We start from the raw sequence: 18566 nt of genomic DNA, 5'->3' as shown, positions 1-18566 counted from the left end.
GAAACTCCTTTTTATAATTTTATAATTTTCATAAATTTTTATTGTTATATTTAAAAGGAAAACTTAAAATCTAAACTAAAACTAAAGCTTGTTTCTAAAAAAAAAAAAAAAAAAAAAATAGAACCAAAACCCTAAAGGGACTTTTTTATATTTATATATATTTTTAAAATTTTTATGATTTTAAAATTAATTATTATTATTTTTTTTAATGTCTTTTAAAGCTTTAAACTCAAAATGAAACAAACCTAAAAAAAATGAAAAAATAAAATCTAATCTAATCTACAACTATAAAAAATCAAATCTAAATTAAAATCTTAAAGCTTTAAATCTAAAGAATTAAACAAAATATAAAACCTAAACCCTAACTAAAGCCTAAAGAAATTTTATGAAATTTTTTATTTTTTATTTTCTATTTTTTATTTTTTTACTTTTTTAAAATTTAAAATGAAACGAAAATAATATGTAAAGACTATCACAAGATTAGAAATCTAAAAAAAATTAACATAATCTAAAATTTAGAATTTAAATATCTAAAATTTAAAAAAAAATAGAAAAATCACAATCGTAAATTCTAAAAACTAAACTATAATCTAAATGTAACAAAACCAAAATCTACAGTAAACTTCTGAAGTTGCATTTACGCTGAACAAAAAAACGACTTCTTCCTACGCAAACGGAGAGGAGACTTACGCATAAACAGTTCAGCCTTTCGACACATGTAATACCACCAAAATGTATTACCTGGCCTGTGTAGAATGCAGGAATCGTTAGCAGATTTGTGATGACGGAGTTTGCAATGAGACGATGCGCAGATTGAAGCCGACGAGCAGTTACAGGTGCGGATTGAATGCCTGGTCTGCGCTGAGGGAAACGTTTTGAAAGAAGATTACATTGATGGGAGCCAAACGCAGCTTTGAAGGGTCGAATGGCAGCAAAAAGAAAGCAGATGGAGCAGTGACGCGAGGAGGGTTCAGCAAAAACGCGGGCCTGGATGCTATGATTCCGGATTTGAAAGTAAAAATGCGATTTTAGACTGCATAGGAGAAAGATGGCAGCATGCTGGTTATGCTAATAGCTGAATGCTGCCCAACAGAAAAATGAAATGTGCGTTTGTGGGCTGCTGAAATGGAACAGAGGGTTGAAGAGCAGCGTAAAGAAAATGGTGACTGCAGTTTGCAGGGAGAACAGTAGATGAATAACACAGGGGTGCGGGTTTGACAGCGGTGAATGGAGAAGTGCAGGTCCAAGAACCAAATTTCGAATTTTTTCCCAAAAAATTTGAAGGCTCCAGGCAACAGTAAACAGATTGCCCAGAAAAACCACTGAAGCTCTCCACAAAATCAATATTTGAAATTCCCTGCTCCAAATTTGCCTGATAAAACCCTGAAAATTTCTCAAAGCCTGTACCTGTAAATTGCAATGGCAAAGAACCGAAAAATAATATGTGCAGAAAACAAAAACTAAAACCCTAAAACCCAGCTAAAAATTTACAGTATTTACAGATTTTCGACTCTTTATCAGCCAGACTTGTCAATAATCCACAGTAATATTTTCAGAATATAAGTTTAATGTGAGATATTTCAGAAAACCCTACATGCATTCATAAAAAATTTCAGATGATAAGCTTGGAATTAAAACTAGCTGGGCTCTTTCAAAAAATGCAATCCGGGAGATGGCTGGTTCAGCTGAGAACTTCCCCTAACGCCCGGTGAACTTAAAACTAAGATTTCCTGCACAGCTTAAAATCAACCATTAACATAGAGGGAAAAAATGAATGTGAAATCCAGATCAAATGGAGATACCTGCCATTATATTTCATAATCTAAACTATCATTCAAACCCTAGAGATCAGACAAGATACCTGTGCCTGAATCAATCTTCATCAAGCTAAAATCAATAGCTGAAAATAAAATTATGCAGAAAAATGAAACATCTTACAACATTTCGAGAAGAGTAACACCAACAAGATTTCAACTCCAAAGTCTTTCTTTATTGCACAAAAATGACTACAAGAGAGCTTTTTTTAGCACCAGACTCTCAGATCTAATAATCTTCTCAAATGACCCCTAGCACCCTATTTAAAGGAAAAATTCCCAACAGCTAGTTTGAGTGATCTATGTCAAAATGATCTCGACTGTCAATGAGGATCAAGATATCTCTTAATCTCATCCGTCGAATTTTTAATGCATTAAAAAATTGAAATTCTGCATTTATTTACTCAAAAGTATTATTATTTTATTATTTTTAGGTTTTTACTTCATTTTATTATTTTATTATTTTTATTTATTATTATATTTATTTTTTTAATTTTTCAATTTTTTAATTTATTTTTAAATGGATCCTCGAACTTAGCCTTTGGGAAAATCACCTAGGACTTAGGACTTAGGACTTATGAGGGGATTAAAACATTTTCTAACCTCTGTTGCCAGGAAACGTGGGTGCGGGGACGGGGACGGGGACCGGGATCGGGACGGGGACGGCATTTTTGGAAACAGGGTGCGTGGGTTCGTCGGGTAATATAATAATATTAAATTTTAATAATAATATTTTATAAATTATAAATTAATAATTAATAATATATATGAAATTTGAATTTTTATATTTTTTCAACTTTAAACAAGAAAACTTTAATGATAATCATTTAAACATGCACATCATTGAACATTCAACATTGACATTGAAATTTCAAAATTTATCACCAAAAAACTGTTCTTTTGAATCTTTTCCGTGTAACCATGACACTGTGACAGCTATGTGAGAGAGCTCAAGGCTACTACTAAAACTGAAAATTCAAAATACATACTAGGATAAATGCTAGACTCAGCTATTTTGGTGAAACTTGGGACAGATTTTGTCACACACAGGCTTTAAAATAACTATGCAGCTTAGGTTCATTTGCAAGGATGCCTATCAATGAATTAGGCTGTGGTCGTACAGACCCTTCCTCCTACACAGCCAAGGAGTGTTAGCATTTCTGCCTCCTGCTCTAATTTCAAGACAACTTCTCTCCTTATTGAAATTGCTCATTCTGGCTGGAGCTTGAGCTTGTAACTTTGCTTTGAATGTTTAGTCTCTCCCATATAAAAACACAATTTTTTCATAGGAGATTCTTCTCAACCTGATAGTGGTCTAGAATTTTCTTGATGTCTAATCATCCACCTGCCCCATGCATGGTGTGCTCTGTGGTAAAGCAATCCCAAAAACAGTGGCAGCCTTACCCTTCCACAAAAGACGCTTATCAGTCTTTGTTTCCCAATAAAATGCACAGCAGCCATTTGATGGCTTGAGGGATTGTTTGTCTTTGAGTGCAAAGCTCTGCCTGAATATTAATTATCTAAACATAAAACATCTTCGCAGTTTTTAGAGATTACTTGGTGTACAAGTCTGTAGAGACCATATATGATTTAGGCATATTTTCCTAGTTTTAATCTTAACATGATGTTATCAGAATGTTGTGAGTAATTGGCAGATTTTGATACTTAATTTAGCCATTGTCCAAAATAGCCCTTCGCCATTTAACAGCATCAGCTGATTACAGCTTATGGCTGGTCTCAATCCTACTTTCTATTTGACCGAAAATGTCTGAACCTGTATGTGTGCATTTACAGTTTATAATTTGATGGTTATTTGGCTCGGGAATGAATGTTTCATTCCAAATTGATTTACATGAATTCTTAAAAAACAAGACTTGTAAAAAACTTAAAAAACCAGGTGCCGGTACCTGAGCAACACAGGTTTTGATGGTAAGGACCGTGGAAGAATGTTTCATTCCAAATTGATTTACAAGAATTGATTTAGGGTTTTTAGGTTTCATTATAAGTTTTACCTTTGTTATAAGTTATTTGTTAAATTTCAATAAAAAAAAATTATTTGAAAATTAAATTTTTAATGTAGTTTTTTTATGAAGAACCGAAGAACCCAAAGAACCTAACCCGAAGAACCTAACCCGAAGAACCCAAAGAACCCAAGAACCCAAGCACCCGAAGAACCCAAGAACCCAAGAACCCGTTAAAGGAAAAGAACCCAATTTTTTTTTTTGAAGAACCCGGTTCTTCTGGGTTCGTCTGGGAAGAACCCGTACCCGAATCCGGTACTTGGGTGCGGGAACCCGGGACGGGTTCGAGAACCCCACCCCCGGGTGCGGGTACCCATGCAACACAGTTTCTAACCCTCAAGACACTTTACATCATGACTTTTACAACTTTACATCTCAAGGGGGAGAACCCATTTGACATAGACTCTCATAAATCACCCAGTTCTGTGACACAACTATAATCTAGCAGATTAACACACTAGGATTCTCCTAAGATTCTAATGACAAAATCCATTCCGGCTTTGGGGTTAGGCTGAAGGAAAACTCTGCCGATCATAGATTGGTGAGACAGAAAACCTTTCGGAACGTAGATTATCACTAGGAAATTAGGTCCACCTAGGCAATTTACATACATGACTCATATCTGCTAAGATTATTTACAATTCACACATGCAGACTGGGTTTACAACATAATATGATCAAGTCGACGATGACTATCGAATGGCACGGACATGTCGATCAAGCGCTATCCCTTTTGCGAAGAAAAGGGGGTGTGCTTGCTATGGGAAGTTGACACGTAGTGGTCAACATCTGGCTCTAATTGGGGACACGTTGCTGCGCTTGCAGGAATGTGAAAATCCAGAATCTGCATCCACGCAACACACAGCAGAAATAAGTAGCATCCATTCAAACATCATCATATAACATTTAAGCACAGGAAAGATATAAGCTCTTCATTCATTAACTATCTAGTAACATGAAAAGTAAATCTAATCCTAAAACAGAAATAAAATGCTGAAATAACCAGGAGTAGGGTTAGAAATACAATACAAAGGATGCCCCATGGCATTAGATGTGTTCAATATAGTGTATACTAAGCATTTGCCTGCTTTCAGGCAAATCTGTGGGCTGCTTGTCGGATGTACCATGTCCAATTCTGCATATGGTAGGACTTTTTCCTATCCAAAAATCAAGCTGCTCGCGGCCGTCTGATGCATCAAATCTTCTTCTCATTTTCTTTCTCTTGCGCTATTTCTTTGTGGCAGGCTGTATTACTGATGACGTGGAACTTTTTGCTTCAAAGCTATCAGATGAAGTATATAAGATATGCGTGACATGTCTTTCTTCATCCTGCATCTGCCTTGTTAAAGATGATGGACCAATCTCACAGGTGCCATGAGTTATAACTTGATCTTCAATGACTAGTGGTTTAACTGTGTGAGCATCAATCTGATTATTAACTTCCCTTTTATCCAGGTCACTTTCAATGGAAAAAAGAACCTCATAACAAGATGGAGCTTGCTGTAACCAATGTTTTAAGACTCCGACTCCGACTCCGACTCGGCCGAGGATCGACTCTGACTCCGACTCCGAAACAGTAATGACTCGGCCGTCTCGATTTCAATGACTCGGTCGTTGTAAAAAATACATTAAATATTTATTTTTTTTATTAAAAAACATAATTTTAAATATTTTAAACATAATTTTAAAGATTTTCATTCATGTTTCCAGAATCCAAACACACAACATTATAATATAGATGCAAGACAACATATGATCAAAGTAGGCTCATGAACCAATCCACTATATCAAAATGGTACCCAATGGCAATACATAGTCAACTGTCATACATGATCAAAGACTCAAAACAAAATACAAATAACCAAGGAGGCTAGAAATGGCCTCTACAACAAAAGTAAACTATGATGGTGATGCGCCTAATTTGTGACCGAAAATAGTATGCAGCGCTGATGGTGATCAGCGCTGCATACTATTTTCGGTCAGCCTCATCAAAAAAAAAAAAAATCTCTGTTAGGATTCACTTTATGTCAGCGTTCCCTTTCTTTCCACCTCAATATGAAAGCTGCAAGGATAGGTCAGCTCCATAAAATTACCTCAGCGTTCCATATGTGTGTGTTGTGTATGTGTCTATATATACACACCACACAAATTAGGCGCATTACTTCATATAAACCTTCTGAATTATCACAACCCTCTGATCCAGTGTGCATCATCTTGAACAGTCTACCACTCCAGTGCTACAATGTTTCATTATGGCTAATTCTGTTCTCCAAATATACCTTTAAATCACTGTCAACAATACAGTCATAGTCTTTACTGTATTCTATCATCCGATGCAACTTTCTGGCTCAGTAGTACTTCATAAGGTCACACAATTCATCTCTGGGTTTTTAACATCAGACTTGACCCAAGCTACAGTACCAAATGGATGCATAACTCAGCTGTGTCAGAAGTGACAATCGAATCTGCTGACATAAACCACAAAATGGACTCCACTGAACAACACCACTAGGTCTATTTTGATGCAGAGTCCAGACATCACCCAAGCAAGTTAATGCTTGGAGATTTCACCTTTTAGTGCTGTTGTTATCGTACTTCAAAAAAACATCTCATTGGAATATGTTCACAACAAATCCACTACTGAAATACTTAGAAGCCCAGAATAAGATGATTTGCAGTGGCTCGTAAGGGAGGAAAATCTAGAAAATTTGACATGTCCATATAGTGATTTCTGAGATAACACCAGCAAAGCTTGAACCATTCCTTGTATATTGGGTACTCACTTCTCCTACAAGATTCCAGAAATAACACCAGTACTATTTTGATCTTCTTCAAGACCTCTTGCAAACAGGTGAGAAACAGGAACCCTAGATAGGGAAACCTCCTTTGTGTTGGATCTGTCCCACACTAAGAAAACGGAAGTAGCTGTCTAAGTGACAGTGGCAACACATCCGTGTTTCACTCAGCCATAATACCTTATGTGGGCTTTGCACTAGGGGTGAATGATTCTGTGATAACAGTCCCTAACCTCCTCTGCACCAAGTTCAAGGTACCATCCATCTGAACCGAGTCATATCGGAACTGGCCGGGTTGGCCGAGTCACCCATGACTCGGCCAACCGGACCGTTTCCAAGGCCGGGTCACTCTCTCCAGCTGCAACTCGGATCAACTCGGTCGTTTCAGTTTCGAAACGGCCGGTTTTTAAAACACTGGTCTGGAGAGCATTCAAGAGGCAGCAAATACGGAAAAGAGAGATGTGAGATTAGCGCAGAAGAGGCAGACGCAAAGCTAGAGGAAGCCACGCAGAGGTAGCAGAGACTGTGCAGAGCCAAAAGGGCCTGCGTCATCCACGCAGAGGCTGCAGGAGTGACGCAGAAGCCCAGAGAGGCTGCGCAGAGCCTCAGTAGGCTGACACAGAGGGTTTTAGGCTGTAACAGAGGTCAGTAGGGCCTACGCTGGGTTTAAGAAAGTATTGGAAGTTTGTCTATCTGTGGGTAAGCCAGTTTGGCACCTTGTTGTACAAGAAAATTGCTGAATAATAAAATCCTCCCTTGTTGCACGATTTTCCCACATTGGGTTTTTCTGGGTACATTAGTCCAAAATAACTGTGTCAACGTGTGCATATTTTTGTTTTTGTATTACGATGTGATATCTGCAGCAGTATTTATTTTAATGTTTGTTGAAGTAATTTCATGAATAACTTATGATGAAATAAGTAAAAGTAAATCAGTCGCTGCGGTGATAGAATTTTCACAATACTTGATGTTGAAAGACCTCTTGAAAACTAGAGGGTTCTCCAACCTGAGCCACCAAGGCTTGGTACCTATCTGGCTATCTACGCTACCTTTTCTCGTTCCTAGGAGCTCCAACGAAATCCTCTACATCCCGTAGTATCTGTCGAAGTTCCCAACTCATTCTTCCTCTGGTAGTGGGTAGTTCTATCTGCTCCTCCTCTTCCTGAGACTCCACCTGTTGTGATACCTCTGGAATTTTGTCTTTAGGAGAAATATTGGTGCTAGTTTCTGCTTGTCGAAGTGGCTGGACCAATGGATCATCCTTTGACTGCTCTTTGGAAGGCATTTCTCGGGATTTCCTTAAAGCTCTGTCCTCCATGAACTTTACATACTGTCGAACTACGATCTTCCTATTTCCCGAAAGATAGACTCTATATGCCTTAGCATTCTCGCTATATCCCACAAGATATCCTTTTTCTGCAGTTTGATCAAATTTCTTCCTCTTTTCTTTGGGTATATGACAGTATGCCAAACTCCCAAATATTTTGAAATGAATCACCTCAGGCTTCTTACTGGTAAAGACAATCGCTGGAGTAATCTTACCTAATGCCCTGTGAGGAGTCCTGTTCTGGACATACACTGTTGTGCTGCATGCTTCTGCCCATAGAAATTTGGGCATATCTTGATCATACAACATCGTCCTTGCTGCTTCAACAATAGTCTTGTTCTTCCTCTTTGCTACTCCATTCTGCTCCGGATTATAAGGAGTTGTCCATTTTCTTCTGATGCCTTCCCTTCCGCAGAAATTAGTGAATTCCTTATCAATGTATTATCCACCATTATTTGAGAGCAACACTTTTATCCTCTTCCCTGTCAGATTCTCAACCAGAGCCTTAAACTCTTTGAATCAATCAAAAACCTCATCCTTAGTTTTTAGAAAGTAGATCCAAGTCTTCTTGGAATGGTCATCAATGAAGGTGATGAAGTACTCTACACCACTAAGAGCTTTTGTGGACATGGGTCCGCAGATATTTGAGTGTATCAATCCCAGAAAACTCTTAGCCGTACTGTTACTTCTGGAATAAGTTGCTTTGGCGTACTTGCCTAGTGCCCACCTTATGCATACATCATCTCGTTTGGTACTCAACTTTATAACTCCTGTGATGGTTCTTCCGAGAATTCTTAGAGCCCCATGGTGCAAGTGTCCCATCCTCCTATGCCATAGTTCATTTAAATGTTTTTCCCCACTGTTGCCTATCAGTGCCATTAGAGATTCTAGTTGTAACTTATACAACCTATTACTTCTGACTCCAATTTGGGCCTTCTTTTTCCAACTTATGTTTGACATACACTTTCTTCCCAATGAAGAAAATATCATAGCCCTTGTTTTGTCACTGAGATACAAAGAGTAAGTTCATCCCCAATCCTGGCACATGCAACACATTGGTCGCTCGAAGCCAATCCCCTGCTTCTATTTGAAAGACTATAGTACCTCTCCCTATGGGGGTACATTTTGACTTATTTGCCATGGTGATTTGGATGTTCATATGTTCTTCCTGATAGCTTGAAAAACATTCTCGTATTCATGTCATGTGCGGAGAAGCTCCACTGTCAATATACCAAGTCTTAAAGGAAGAAAAAATTGCTAAGTAAGTGACTTCTTCTTCCAGTCTAGAAGCTAACATAGAATAGTCGTAATCCATATTCTTTGTGCTTTCCTCTTTCCCGAGAGAACTGCGTGAGTCCTTTTGAGTTGCTGCCCCAGCATCATGCTCCCGACTCATTGTAGATTCTCTAATCCTATTGCCCGATCTCTGCTCTGATACCATGTGAAAATTTCTAACACGAAATTCTACTGCAATAACTGATTTATTTCTCCTACTTAAATAAGTTATTTACAAAACCCTTCAGTAAACATCAAAATAAATTCTACTGCAGTTGTCACATAATAGCATAGAGAAAATAACAGTGATATACAAGCACAAGAATCAATCACATCAACACAGTTATTTTTGGACAATTGTCCCCGGAAAAACCCAATGCGGGAAAACCGGTGCAGCAGATGAGGGTTTATTTATTATTCTTCAACAACAATCTCTTTACAAGGAACGATTTTACAGAATATAGAGACACCTCTGAGAGAAACACCTGAGACAATTTTTCCCCTTGCTCTAGAGAAATTTTGATGCCCCGGAGACCCTTCAGCCTTCCATGTGTCACCTCTGCGTCACTTCTGCGTGAGGACTGCGTCCCTTGTTGTGTTGTCTCTTTGATCTTCCCTCTACGTTGTCCCTCTGATGCTCTGCGTCACCTCCTCCTCAGTCTCTGACTGATGCTGATGCCCTCCTCTTCCTTCACCCTACAACTCTCCCTCTGAAATCGAACTCCTTCTCCTTGAGAATCGATTTCCCTCGGGTTACTGAGTATTTGCCCGATGTGTCTCCAAATGACTCTCAATTCTTCTCTTATACTTTTCTTGTTGATGAATCAACGGCCGAGATTAAGTCCCTAATCAATGGCTAAGATTAAATTAGACTTGATCCTCGTCGTTTAGAAGCTTCTCACCCATACTTTCATTAATATTTTTATTATTTTCCTAAGTTTAGACTTAGGAACCCCATTAAAAATATTGATTATTTTAATAAAATACAATCCGGGTGGAATTACTCCAAACGATTTCTGGGTCTTGGTGATCTCATGTGTTCTAGCCCCTCCACAAAATTTCGGATCTAGAACACATCAGATGCTACCCCAAATCAACAATTCTTTAATGCATTTTGATGTTTGGGCTAAAGCGATTCTATTTTGGAGCTTCTCTCTTGCAATTGTGATGGATGGATATACTTTTTTCGCCATGTAAGTTTGTCTTTTATGCGGATTTTTCATTATACGTTTCATGAATGGAATGTGGCATCATGATATTGCTTGTGCTCTAAATTATGCGAAAATGTTGAATAATTTTGGTAATCTTGATCTATGGCATGCGTTATTCATTGGGGAGCTATTTCATTAGGGCATGCGAAGCTGCAATTAGGCTCCTTGATAGAACAAAACCCTAAATCAATCTCATTCTTAACTCCATTCTCCCAATAGACTAGGCACTGGTCCTAGATCCTTGGTGATCACATTAACTTAACGAAATATCATTCTTTCACCTCTTTTCTTCCTCTTTTTTTCATCCCCTAAGGATAAGGAGATTTTCTAGGGCTTGGTGCGAAATTTTAGGGAGGAGGAATTTTAGGATTTCGTCCAAACAAGTTTCTTCATTTATGTCTCCTCTAGGCATCCTCCAGTTTTGAATGAATTCTAACGATGGAATTTCAAATAAATTGATGCCCTAGCTATCACACCAAGAGGGAACCCTTAAAGCTGCTTTGACTTGGGGATTTCTTGAAGGTTTTCCCTTTGTAGTTCATCATTCAAAACTTTTTCTGTTAACTATGGGTAATCATTGGATGAGCCTTTACCACAGTATATCTCTCAACCCTTGGTCTCTTATAGTCAATGTGGAAAAAGTCGAAGTCGGGATTAAATCGGCAAGGGTCCAGAAGTTGAAAAAGTCATTAAAGTCGGGAGTTTTTTGAAAAAGTTGGCAAAATTAAAAAAATACAAAAATATTCATTTTTAAATAAATCCCGACCTTTTCAATAAAATCCCGACTTCCTTAAAAAAAAAAAAAATTGTTAAAAAAACTACCTCATGCATGATTTTTTGGAAAATTTCCCGATTTAATCCCGACTTTTTCGATTTAATCCCGACTTTTTCAACTGGGAAAAAATCAGCAAAAAATCGGCCGATCTAATCGGTTGGCCAAAAAAATCGCATTTTGGGGATTTAATCCCAATTTTTCCCGACTTTTTCCACACTTCTTATAGTATTTCTCTCATGGGGTTTTTCACGGAAAGTCACCCTAGCTTCTCCCAAAGCTCACACTTTAATTGAATCTTTCCATTGAATGAGCCATCCTTGCCTCACTTTGAACCCTAGTATAAATACATCAATCAAAAGTGATGGATTTTGGAAGTTTTGATCTTAGGCATTCATCTTTTTTGAATATTTCTAAACCTGAGGTCATCGTTCCCTCAAGCCTTTCTTGGAGAGACCTTCTTTTGCTTCTAAAACAAGCAACCTATTATCTGAGCCTCTTTTGTGAATGGGCATTGGGAATCACATTATGCATCGTTATTGACCTCAGCATTCTAGTGATTTCCCTATATCGGGACTCCTCCCATCGATGAAAGTCTGTAAAGAGAAGGGGACATTGACTCAGGGGACAGTGGGTCCTTGTCCCATTGTTTCCACTTGATCTAGTAGTAGTCCCTTTGGAACACCTCCTAGGACCCCTGCTAAATTAAGCGGTAACAGACACCACTATAGTATCCCTTTTGGATTTTTTTGTTAAAATATATGAAAATTTTCTTCAGAAAAATATGCCATAAATTCTTTTCAACAATACCATGAAGATTCTCGAATTTGTGCCAAGAAATTGTCGGCAGATAACATATAAACCTAGAAATTAAAAGTGTTGCTACTAGGGAAAATTAATAAATATTGCAAATACACATAGAATACTGAATATATGCAGCAAACTTTATATTGATATAAAATATGATAATACAATAGCTGGAGGCAATTGAGACAATGATGGCCACCAAATAGTTTGTTGCAATACTGAGCCTGGCCTCCAAAATAACAAATGGAAACTAGCAGCCAAATTTAGAATCTGAATGATCCTCACTCCAATCTTCAGATCTGTTGCAAATCTGATCTCCAATAATATTGTTGAAGCTCTGTTAGATTTTTGGGTGAAATCTCCTCAATGGTGGTTGGGTTTTCGTCCAACTCACAATAGGAAACCCAAGGGTTTTCGTCCTAGGGCTTGCTGAAAGCTGAGAACCTCGTTCCCAAACCTCTTCAATTATAAAATTACTCAACACCAACGTGTCCCAAATGATTTGCTTTCCGTCCTTTTAAAGGCTTGATGGATCCTTCTCCCGCTTTCTCGAAGCACTTTTTTATTATTTTATTTGACACTCTAGAAGGTTCTCCTATTATCCTTAAGTGACTTTTATTTTAGTCACTTGGCCTTTTTCCTTAATTAAACATTTTCCCTTTTTATTTAATTAAAGTCACTTATAATCTGTGAAAATGGTAAATCTGTCTCTGCTATCTCTCAGGCCACTGAAAGTCACTTTTCACCATCCTATCTTGTATATCTCTTCGTACAGGTTCCAACGAGTTGTTATGCTATGGTATTTCGTCAAATATTCTTCACAAAATGACACCTTAAGCATATTTAATTAAGATATGCTCAATAATAACCCTGTTTTACGGGAATTATCAGAATGCAGTGCAACCAAGAATAAATTGTGGGGAACTGGCCTTGATGATGAAATGTTGCGAGTGATCCCCGTCGGACCCCATAAACTCCTCCAAAACCCTCTGAGCCCATTGATAACGAAATCTCACTCCCATAACCAAGCTAGCACCAACCCTGGAAATCCATCCTAGCCGCATCATAAGGGAAACTGAAAATGGGGACATTACAATATGGCCCCTGTTGAGGAGATTTGCGTGCAATAACAATTAACAACTGCATGTGCATCATAATGGATCTGCTAAACAAAGCCATATTACACTCATACTTCATGGCATCATCTCACAAGGGAAAAGATTTGAAAATGGACCAGAAAATTGAACTCTTCACTGATGAGCAAGAGATACACCAGAAAATTTTGAATCTTGTAAAAAGGGGAGATGGATGAATCTTTACAGACTATCCACAATTTTCCTCCGGTCCAAACCATCTTTCTAATAGATGTTGCAGCAATATATTGGATTACCTGGCTCAAAATGTCCTTTTATGCTGGCTGTTGGGCTCCCATTACATCTCACTACATTTGTAGCAGCAAAAAATGCAATACACCTGCTCCAGCCATAACCTTCACGATTGCAGAATCTATATCATTGAAGTATGTTAGACTCAAACAAAGCTGATAGGAGGGATGTTGAAGTATAGTGCAGGTTACTGCCTAAATAAATGCTCGACAATACTTAAGAATTGAGTGGCTACAGATAGGTAGATTGAATGAATCCTTGACTGAATTTTATTCTCTTAACATTGTAATAACACCTGATCATAATCGTGATGATGGCAGAAATTATCATTACTGAAAAAGTCAATTGGAGGTATGCTGTAGTTTAGGTTGCTACCCAAATAAATGCTCAAAAATTCTTAAGTGATTATAGATACGTAATTGAATATATATATATATATATATATGTGAATGGATGTGTAGTTGGATAGTAGAATTAGTCCACTAAAACTTGTTCTAATTGAGCTTGCTCATTAATAATTTCAAGCAATTTTTCATATTCTTCTACTTTTTCTTCTTATTTTAATACCAATTGTTGTAGAATTCTTACAATTATGATTTGCTATTTCAGGCTGTCAAGGAGACAGGGAAAAGATTTAGGGATACTGTTCTTGCTTTGGGTGGTGGCCGGCCACCATTGCAGGTAATTCACTAATTAAGAAAATATATTTACATGTGTTCGTTGCCTTTTATGAAGTAAATTTTTTAATGTGCAATAACACATCTTATTGATTTTCTAAGAGGAGCACTTGTAATGTGAGACTTGGCTTCAATCTAGATGATGCGGAAGTTGTAACTAAACAATGTCAACAAATATATTGATAATTACACGATTTCGATTGCAGAGATCTTTTTTTTCTTTGATCTATTGGCAGAAATGCCAGGCAATCAATTTGATGTTTTTTATAAAGTTTTGGATGATGGGTCCTCAACAATTCATTTTTTTGGGAGATTAACTGTTACTCTTTTAATTTGATGTAATGTTAATTTAATTTAGATATTAATGTCCACTGGTGGCCAAAATTTGTGAGTGTGACTGCAAAAGGTACACATATAAGATAACTGAGCACAGGGAGTGCTAAAGCATCTCCAAAAAAAATATTGAACATACCAAGATTGCCAAAGCAACTGCAAAAAAGAAGTTGGAAGGGCACTATAAAGAGAAGAAAAATTGCTATATAGAGATAGTCAATTCTTTGGGGGCTAGGAACTATGTGCTACATACTCACCTCAAGAGGGGATTTGGGTCGATGCTTCTTGTGGCTGAAATTACCCAAAGATTGAAAGTACGAGGGAACAATTTGGGGACAGCAATTTGAGAAGACTTGCAACTAAGAGCAGTCTATGAGAAGTAGAAAATGAACAATGCTAGAGATTGTTACCACGCAATCTAGTAGGATGTAAGGAGGGAAAGCCTATGGGTCAAAGAGCTAGACTAAGTGATAATAATGGGACAATGGTCCACTGTCACCTCGGGTAGTGTTCCCTGCTCTATACAGACTTTCACTGATGGGAGGAGTCTCGGTAGATAGATAATCCCCTTTGATTGATATTCTAGGGTTGATGGTGTTAGGTGATAGAATAGGACCTGTCACGGGAAGCCTAGGGTGATACCAAGAGGCTTTCAAAGGTACTTCACTCCCTCTAAGAGACCAAGAAGAAACATATGCAAGACCTAGGGTTTTATGAATAATCGTGAGAAGTCCTTCCAAGGTTAAGGCAAGAAAGAGAAAGGGCTTCTTATGATTTATTCCAACGAATACTAAGCTTCATACAACCCTCAAGAAAGTCCCCAAGTCAAAGGAATGCAAGCTAGGGTTTCCCTTCTAGGGCACACCTAAGGCAAGAGTTTTTATGGATGAAAACTCAAGGGATGCCTACCGAACTTTGAGGCCTTGTAGACAAGACCCTAATCTTGATGTATGTGCTCCCAAAATCCACCAATTCGTACTCTAATGCAATTCGCTCTATTCCTTAGCCTAGTTGTCCAAGGAGAGGGGACCGAAATTTTAAAAAGAGAAATTATTGAGAAGGGAAGGTTTGATCACCAATTGGCCTAGACCAATGCCTTATCCCTTGGGCTATGGAGTCCTAGATGCTCTAGATTTTCCAAAATCATCCTTAAGGAGGCTAAGAGTTGATGCCCTAGCTACCAACCCTCAACATTTACCTGCTCAAGAATTATGGAGTTTTATGGAGGAAAAACAAAACTTCATCTACTAGGAACATTCATCACATGTCATGTTATGCGTAACATATTCAATTGCCAACCAAATAGCCTTCAAAATAAATCTTCAATAATTATGGCATAATATAGCATTAAACTAGTTGCAACAATTCCATACATTAGACATCTTTCAAGAACAAAACTCAACAAGAGGCACTTACAAGATGACAATATGATATATCCATCGACAAATCAAGAGTTAGCTCCAAGGAAGATCGAATTTCAATTCCAAATATCGAAATGCATCCAAGACATCCAATAGCTAATCCAGAGAAAAGGTGTGAATTTTCCATGCAAAGAAGGCCGAAATTCCCAAATGTGATGATGATCCAATACAAATGAAGTCGATTTCTTTTTATATGAGACCTAGTAGGTTGAATTATTAGCCAAAGGCCCCTAAAATTATAAAAATATGCAAAATACATGCTTTGGTCACAAGCCGACCTAGTAGCTTTTACAAATTATGAAATAACCATCTAAATGCTTAGAAAAATTGATGCTAATGTAGGGTTGTTGGAGGGCCACATTGAGTCATCTTGGTCCCAAAATGTGTGAGAGGGCTCCATAAGTCATGAACAAGGGGATCACCCCTTAGTCTCCATGTAACTCATCATGTGGGGCCCAAAAGTGAGTTTGGGGCACATAAATTGGTCCCATGTGTCTCCCAATGATAGAAGAGCCTATAACGCTCCAATACTGAGGCCTCTGATGATGGTGCTAGCCGTCCCATGTCTCAAGGGGTGAGACAAACCTCCTTTGTGCTTCAGATCAACTGCCAAACCATGTGATCATTGTTAAGCCCACTGAGGCACACTGGTCCAAGGGCATCATGTCGTGAATAAAATGGGGCAATAAACAAACTGCTGAAAGTGTTGAAGGTGCCCATGGAGTGGAATGATGCTCTACACATGGTGGGAGTCCCATGTGTTGAAAATTGGGGCAGCTATGGGATGAATTTCAGTGCCCCAATCAGCTACCAGTGCTCAAAAGGATTTGCCAAATCAAGTCCCGCAACTTCACCACATACTTCTTAAAATTCATCTCCATTGGTGTGGCCTTGGCCATGGACCTTTTGGTAGATCAGTGCCTTTAGTCTTGGGAGAATGGAGTCTATGGTGAATATGAGTGAGGACCTTTGGTTCTTGGTCAAGGAGGCCTCAAGACTACTTCGCTAGCCTTCTAGGTAAAAGAGAAGCAATCTTGCAGCTTTTATACTTCGATGTGCAAAAGGTGATGGCTTATCAAGATCAATTTGTTAATAGAATTACCCCTAGGAGATTTCGTTCACATTACATGGCCCATACGTTGAGAAATGTTATAATACAGACAAAATTCCACAATTTAAAGCAATAAATGCATGTAGCGATTACCCCTAAGAATAGCAAAAATCCTATTCCAAAGTATATGACAAAGTAAAACAAGAATAACATTAAAAGCATGTACTTACACAGTGATGATAATATCGGCGATATATCGCCGAATATCGGAATCGCCGAGAAAATATCGCGATATTTTGGCTCCCGAAAATATCGCGATATTTCCGAGATATCGCCGATATCTCGGCAAAATATCACGAGACGACAAGAAATATCGCCGAGCGTGTTATGCCGCGGCTGGGAAAAGGGAAAATCAATTTTTTTTTCTTCATTTATGTTTCTGAGTGTTGGAGAAGGAAGGGGAAGAGTTTTGTGGTGGTTGTCAAGGAGGATTTGAGGATCAAACAACGATTATCACCACCAACTAAGATTTTTTTGTGGATCAAAGATTGAAGAACAGTGAGACAAACTTCATTTCTTCCATTAATAGGTATGTTCTTAAAAACCCCTATGTTAATGATTGTTTCATAGATTTAGGGTTATGCTTGCTTGCCTCTTTGCCTACCAACATTTTGTGTTGACACCTAATCATAGGGATTGGGTGAACAACTGTAATTAGTGTAAATAAATAATAGAGAAAATAAAGAGTCATCAGGAGATGAACTGAACAGTCACTCCCACTTGTATATAATAATGAACAACTTGAATGAATAATACTATTACATTTGAGGAGTTACCTCTTGGTCTAACATGGTATCAGAGCCAGCGCCATTTTTGGCTTCCCTCTCTGCTTTGTAACTCCTCTCTGGCAACTCTGCCCTTCTCTGGCAACTGCTGCAGATGTTCGGCTGGTTATGTGAGGACAAGCGCAGTTGAGGTATCACTCTCTTGGTTTCATAGTGTTAAACACGGGTATGATGAATGAAATTCTCTTATGACTGTGTATTGGCATTCTATCGGGTATTTTTCTCTGTTCATACATTTTATTTATAAATCTCAGTCAATTAGTGTTAAGCGTTAATACTGAGCTTAAGCGCTAAACCTTTTCTTAAGTGTCTTTTTTAAAATATGAATTAAGCACATGGGTGGTATTGATAAGTGTAAGTGGTATCTCACGCACCCTAAAGGCTGTATGTGGTATTCCTAAATTTCACGCGATTAATCTTAGCAATTGACACGTAGCACGGGAAAACCACTTTTCTCGCGCACTCTCGATTTGTTATGCATCGTGCAAGATTTCACGCGAGATTACGCAATAGCCGTTGGATCAAGCAGGATTGATCGATGGTGGAGATTGGCCAAGCTAGTTGGCGAGCGGGTGACGTGATAGCCATTCGATTAGACGGGTCAGATCTGACGGTGGCCGGGTCGGAAGATGCACGTGAGTTAATTTAATTTTCGGACGTGATGTGGTTATTAAAAAGAGTTTAAGATTCAGAGTGATCGGGTCGTTCGTTGAATGGGTGATCAGACGCATATTGCTTCTAGAAGTGCATGCAGGGTAATGTTAGAAATGGACGCGATAAGGTTATGGACTGAGGTTTTAATTCCTTTTGGTTTCATTATGGGATTGCGCGA

The 18566-nt window shown here is 38.2% G+C and overlaps 1 protein-coding gene across 5 annotated transcripts in view; it reads left to right on the top strand.

The window, feature by feature from the left end:
- Positions 1 to 18566, top strand: part of LOC149258306 (organellar oligopeptidase A, chloroplastic/mitochondrial-like) — a 403930-nt gene that overhangs the window by 347048 nt on the left and 38316 nt on the right. For all 5 annotated transcript variants that reach the window (XR_016256794.1, XM_089415124.1, XM_089415109.1 and 2 more), the window contains one exon: positions 14017 to 14088. Coding sequence is in view for 4 of the 5 variants with exons in the window: in XM_089415124.1 (XP_089271250.1) it covers positions 14017 to 14088 (72 nt within the window). In the remaining variant the exon portion in view is untranslated. The remainder of the gene's footprint in view (positions 1 to 14016; positions 14089 to 18566) is intronic.

This window comes from Pinus tabuliformis, chromosome 6, assembly GCF_031772625.1.
Source record: "Pinus tabuliformis cultivar Carrire ecotype Pingquan chromosome 6, CPIR1, whole genome shotgun sequence".
Lineage (NCBI taxonomy): Eukaryota > Viridiplantae > Streptophyta > Pinopsida > Pinales > Pinaceae > Pinus > Pinus tabuliformis.
The sequence above is the reverse complement of the archived record's forward strand: the minus strand, read 5'-3'. Positions and strand labels throughout refer to the sequence as shown.